The sequence below is a fragment of the Dermacentor albipictus genome, chromosome 6 (genome assembly GCF_038994185.2).
Source record: "Dermacentor albipictus isolate Rhodes 1998 colony chromosome 6, USDA_Dalb.pri_finalv2, whole genome shotgun sequence".
Taxonomy (NCBI): Eukaryota; Metazoa; Arthropoda; class Arachnida; order Ixodida; family Ixodidae; genus Dermacentor; species Dermacentor albipictus.
This window is the reverse complement of record NC_091826.1, coordinates 89,831,589-89,838,083: the sequence shown is the minus strand read 5'-3', so window position 1 is coordinate 89,838,083 and position 6,495 is coordinate 89,831,589. Positions and strand designations below refer to the sequence as shown.

Sequence of the window (6,495 nt, the reverse complement as noted above, 5' to 3'; positions counted from 1 at the left end):
CGCACATGCGCACACACGGCCTTTCTGCCACCTATAAGTGAAACGGATCTTTGGAGCATCATGCGACAGATGAAACTGATTAACCGCCGGGAATAGCTAAAGTACGTTTTCGAGATTTATACATCCATTTCAATGAGCTGAAAGATGTTATGCTAAACATACTAAACGGCATACTTGAAACTGGCGTTATACCGCAAGAGCTAAAAATATCGATCATAAGACCAGTCTGTAAAAGCGGTAAAAAAGACGACTATACGAACTACAGGCCAATCGCAATTTTGTGCGCTATAGCGCTAATAATGCAAAAACATATTCCGTATGTGATGCAGTCGTCTTGTGAGAAATTTTCCCTGCATAATCCAGTTCAATTTGGTTTCACAAGAAAGCGATACACAATCGCACTCCTGGAAGAATTTTCTGATTAGGTTCATAATCTCATTGAAAACAACCGTGTCGCTTTAGCAATTTTCATGCACCTGACCAAGGCATTCGATACTGTAGACCACGCTCTAATGATAAGCAGGCTTCATAGTTTTGGCTTTAGAGGTCCGTTTAACAGGTTCTTTGCTAACTACTTTTCCAGTCGATTACAGTGCGTTAGAATTGAGAATGAATACAGCAGCTATACAGAAATAAAATACGGTGTACCGAAAGGTAGCACTTTGGGACCAATACTTTTTAATATTTATGTCACTGACTTGGGCAATTTACAACTGAACTCCAAAATATTCCAATATGCAGAAGACACCGCGCTTATTCTAGGTGCCGCCGAATATGAGAGAGGATGCACGCGCCTGCAAGAAAGTGTACATAAAATCATGGAGTTGTTTGAGGAAGGCTATTTTCGTGAATCCTCATAAAACCAAATTTTTGTTTCAGAAATCCACATAAACATGTAAGCCTCGACCGACCCTTATACTTGCACAAATGTATCTGCGGCACTTGTGAATGTGTGCCCCTGCAGAGTGATTCAGTGGTAAAACACTTATGCCTTTTTGTGGATGAACACCTAACTTGGAATAATCATGTGGAACACTTGCACAAGAGGTTACGAACTATGACAGCTTTAATTTATAATTTGCGTGGGAAACGTCCTCTAAATCTAAGAATTACAATATGCAAAGCATTAGTAGAGTCTGTTTTGCGCTATGGAAGAACTTTATATGGTACATGCTCAGAATACAAAAGGCAAACGATAATAAGCTTAACAAACGAATAGTATTAGTATATCTTATGGAACAGCCTTACACATGGCTTCTGCAAAAGAAAAATACTCTAAACTTGGCATACTCAAGGTAAGCGAAATGTTTCGGTTTTCATTGGTTCTTCGACACTATTTTTCAAGAGATTTCAGGGTAGCTGTCCACAAAGAAGTGACAGTAAGGAAAACAGACCGATACGTTAAGCCAAGAGTTTTCACAAACTATGGAAAAAAATGAGGAGCTATTATGTCCCAACGGTATTTAATGATCGCAGTGACGATTTGTACAATATTGTAAAAAGAAGAACACTGGTGAAAAAGATGAGAAAGTGGTGCTTAGGGCCAAACAATTAAATCTTCTTTACGTCAGTAAGGAAGCCTTCGTTGCGGTGAGGCTGTGAAAGCTTTTTTACTGAGGGGCCCTCGGCGAAGGCTTCCTTGGTGCTTCCTAAGGATAAGGTAGCTCCAAAGCTACCTTCATGCGTCCTTAAGCAGGAGACACACGGTCCGATTTTGCGTCCGATCCGACGTGCGGCGCGCCGGAACGACGTCATATCCGGCTGCTTTCGCCGCGTCGGAAAGCTCTATCCCACGTTTCGCATGCGACTGCCGGGCCAGTTTTTCATCGTCCGACAGCCGGAACGTCGGAAGGCGACAGCCAATGACAGCGCGGGTGGCGTGGCGTAGCCACCTGGGATCGGGAAGACGGCCATAGCAAAGAACACCTATAGCCATAGCAGGGTTAACGAGTGAATGAACTTTGTGTTCTGCGCGCACCCAGCTGAGATGACCTCAACAATATCGAACGAGTTACTCATATCGCTGGTTCAATGCGAACCAGCTGTGTTGGACAAGAGAACGGAAGTGTATCGAAAGAACGGCGCCTGGCTCAACGCCTGGAAAAGGATAGCGCAAGCGCTAGGCCTCATCGTGTCGCTAGGTATGTAGCCGAGTGATTTTTGAGCGCAGTGTCCTCGCGCACTGCGTTACATGGCGCATTTATTTGTTTTCACTGTATTAGTGTACCATGTTGTCTAGTGCAAGCAAAACACGCGATTTGTTTAATTCAAATCGTTAGCTTCCTCATGCGGCAAGGTTCCGACTGGTGTTGTTGAAGTCACGGGAGCGGTTGTTTCATTGCTTGGTGTACGTCGAACCACCTCTTTCGTATACCACACGCGGTATACGAAAGAGCGAGAAAAAGATATACATTTCGATCAGTGAGCACGCAAGATGTTGCACGTGCGTGACACGGTTGCATGCGTCCGGGCTGCTTGTTTGGAGATGAACGCATTTACCGGCCTTCTTTGCTTGGGACGGCTGAATGCTGCGCGCGCGTAATGTTTTTGACAAGAAGCCAGCTGCATGCGACGCGACTGTGAAAAACGGAACGAAACAGGATAAGCAATATCTGGGATTCTAGCGTGAATGGCATGCATGTGTGCAGCCGGGCACAGTCTTTCAGAAGGCTCCGTTCGCGAAGTTTTCGGCCGCGCTCATTCGTAAGTGCGCTAGTACGTGATAGTGTTACCTATTATATGTACACCTAACAAAAGAGCATGCTTCATGTGGCCGCAATTTCCGCATTGTTCTTTAAATTGATCCAAGTTTTGTACTCAAAATCTTCGAACTTGATTTATTCCGTGTGCAGAATTAATGCGAAATTTATTGATAGCTGCGGCACTCAAATCATATGCGGTTGTGAACTTTTTCAGAGAACATCGACCTGATTGTGCGCCGCTGGCGGAATCTGCGCGACACATTCGCCAAGAAGATAAAAGAGTTGGCCAAGAAGAGCGGAGTAGGAGCAGGAGAACCTGTTTCAAAGTGGAAGTACTTCGACCTCAAGCTCTTCCTGAGGGACATTGTAGAACCACGCCCGTATGTTTTAAATTCCTGTTCTGCATGAAACACTATCTTGCAAGGGGTTTTGAATGCAGAATACCAATGTATACTGTTGTTCAACATGCGAGTGAGCAAAATATACACTGTTAAAATTTGTGAAGCCACAGCAGTCGTTGTTAATAACACTTGTCGTTGGGCTAGTTGGTGCATGCTTCTTAGCAACGAAAATGATGCAACAAACAAAGGAAGCCGGGTGAAAGGAAAGAGCGTCTACTATTCCTCGATCATGTAAAGAGTTCATACCCTATGATGTGGCCCACTAAACAGTCATTAAGAGAGGTATTGCCTCTGTGGTTTTGGAAGGAGCACTAGTGAAATCTTGCCCTCACAGGATGGCAGAAAGCTCTGACAGGTCAACTGGCTTTACTCAGCCGGGTATCTTTGCTCCATCATAGGTGCAGTAGCTGAAACATTCCTTCAAAAATTGAAAGGAAAAAAGAAGGAACGGCATTGAATGGAAAAAAGGTCAATAGTACCTTACGTACGTAAAGTTGCGCATGACCTGGAGAATGTAGCTAATTGGTACAAGGTATCTCTGGTCTTCTCTGCTCAAAGGAATTTGTTGGGTCTGTAACCACGGATTTCAAAAGTACTCGAGCCATCTATATGTGGTAAGAGGCATGCAAGGCCCCAAGTCACCTGTGCGGCGGGTGTGGTTGACGAAATTCCACTCAGCTGCGGCAAGGTTTACATCGGCCAAACGGGGCGATATGTTAGCATCAAAACTCTACAACATGAACTTTCCGTTAAGAATAACCACTCAGGACATTTACCTGTGCACTGTGAATCCTGTCATTGTAAGGCAAGATTTAAAAGGATCGCCATTATTGGCAGAAGCAACGAGGTGCTGGCATGAGAAATGTTGGAGGCATACTAGATAAAAAAAAAGATCTGTCTTAGCGACACGTCAGAAGTGTTGCACAGTGCTGAGCTTGAATTCTTCAGGTGCTTTTCAAACTAGCACGTCTGATATTGACAGATTTATGGTGGTATGATGCGTGGATCCTTGCTGCGCATGTAAGGCGTGGCTATACATTGCGATGTTTTCATGGAGTAAAGTTAGTTGCAAATGATGCTCTTTCCTTTCACCTGTCTTGGTGTGTTGCGTCGTTTTCATTGCGAGAAGCAGTGACTGCCTTTGAATGCTTCCAGTACACACAGGTAATCAAAAAATGTTTTTTGTTCTGCTTTTAAATGACATTGTGCATCAGAACACAACAAAAATATACAAGTGATCAGCAGAAATTTCCCCAGCAGGCAGCAGAAAAAAATGGAAAGCAGACACTGTAGGAATAGCTGACAATTTCTGGTCGTCAAGTTGGCCAGAAAACAGGTACTTGAACTTTCCATTAAGCAAACATTGTGTGTATGAATGGATGCTTGCGTTGTTCAAGCAGTAGTTATTGTACTGCACTTCATGTTTGAAAGTCCCAACTCTCTACTTGGATAGCAAAAACTTACTCATGTTGACGTTACGGAATATTCTTATGCCCGTTTGCCCCTTCTTGGCTCTATGTGACGCCGAAACAACAATTTAATCCACTTCTCTTTCCACACTTAGAACAACAAGCAACCTGGATGTTCCCAACTCACTGGACGAGGTCCTTAGGGATACCGAAGATGACCCGGCAGCGCTGTTTGGTTCAATGCTGCCCCACCAAGGTGCCAGCAGTGAAGATACAACAGACATTGAACTCCCACATGAGGAAGACATAACACAAACACGATCATCAACACCTCTTTCAAACATTTCGCCCCATGACCCCGCTCAATCTACACAGCCTTCCTCCCTTTCATCACACTCCCCAACACGAACACACAAAGCTGCATCCACTATTACACGCACAACTTTTCAAACAAAGAGGCACAAGAGGAAATCACAAACAGACGCTATGCTATCTAGAGTGGATGCCCAGCTGCAGGAAGAAAAACTGGGCAGAAGCGAGCAATTTCTGCGCTCACTGGCAGACGACATGGACAGTGTGCCAGCGCACCTAAGGGGACAGTGCAAGGTGCACCTGCTGGCAGTGCTCCTGCACTACCAAGCGGGAGTCATCCCGACAACGCTCAGTCCCGCAGTGCGGGCAGCTTTGCGTGATGCGGAAACCAATTAGTGCACAAGCTGAATAAATGCATGTAAAAAAACTCTTGTGTGCCCGAATCTGTCCACAACTTTCATGTGCTAGACACATTGGGTCGATATAGGTAATTAAAACAGTAGAGCTTCATTGTAACCTCAGTATGAAGGCCATAATGTATGCATTACTTATTCATTCCACCTGCCATACCCATTATGAATTTTAGCAGCATGGGAAACACATATATAGGTTACATGTAGAACTATAGGAAGTAAATAGATTCAAGCAAGCGCATCTATTATGTGAAATGCAACAAAAGTATACCTAGTATTTCACGTAACTTTAGCCAAGAATTTTTAAAAAGGCAGTAATCCGCAGCTGGATATATGAAAAGGCATATTGCTTGACGTTACATTCCACTTAATATGCCCCGTGAAATATTAGCATTCACTTTTGGATCACGAGTGTTACATTGTAGATGTAATTCAGGAATATCCAATCCAGGTTTTTGTTGCAGTGTTTTCCTTCTGCATTTAAAGCCAGCGAGATTTAAAAAAGCAAGTCGCTGCACTCACGATATTTTGTGAAGATAAAAATAGCCAGAAACTGTTTGGCTTGTAAAATAATTTATTTCCAGCTACAAAATGAGTCATATGCCGTAAGGGAAATGCTGCAGCCTCTGTTGAAAATTGTGCTCGCGCATAGAAGAGGACGAAAGTGGGATGGGCGCGCGATCGGCAGGATGCGAACATAAGTCTTGCAATGATGCTTTTGCCATCTTTGGATGGCTTGGCGCTCTGTGCCAATAAACCCCGCAAACTGTCTTTTCTCGCATCGTATTTCTGGTGCTAAACGACCCAGAAAGCCAGCCGGTGCCTTTGCAACTGCGGCTTCGTCTGGCAGAGACATTTGCAGTCAGATTGTCGTGGAGCGCATCAAGAACGAGTGGACTTTTCGCTGAGCATAAAGCACAAGGATGATTAACAAGGTGAATGAGACGATTCAATCCAGACACTTCGACCTTTCAATCACACCGTGTCCTGCATTGCCAGTTAAAGGGGACGAAGTCGGAGTTGTCCATACTCAACGTCAACTTGAAATGAAGTAGCCATCAGGCTTCGTTTGTACGTATTTGGCCTTACAGCAAATGTGCAAAAGGCATTCCTTCAGATATCCATCAAGGAAGACGACAGGGATGTGCTTCGCTTGTGGTTTGAGGAAGTACTGACCAAGAATAAAGCCTTTCTTGGCTCGAGGAGCTCAAGATGACTAGTCTTTTTCTCCTATTAGCTACACAGCCCAACGAAAGCT

At 44.2% G+C, this 6,495-nt stretch overlaps 1 protein-coding gene across 1 annotated transcript; it reads left to right on the top strand.

Annotated features, from left to right (window-relative positions):
• Nucleotides 1-1,987: 1,987 nt before the first annotated feature.
• LOC135912414 (uncharacterized) lies at nucleotides 1,988-5,220 on the top strand. The gene is made up of 4 exons (XM_065444871.2): nucleotides 1,988-2,141; nucleotides 2,917-3,082; nucleotides 4,668-4,768; nucleotides 5,075-5,220. The coding sequence occupies exons 1-4, from the start codon at nucleotides 1,988-1,990 to the stop codon at nucleotides 5,218-5,220; spliced, it is 567 nt and encodes a 188-aa protein (XP_065300943.2).
• The last annotated feature ends 1,275 nt before the right edge of the window (nucleotides 5,221-6,495 follow it).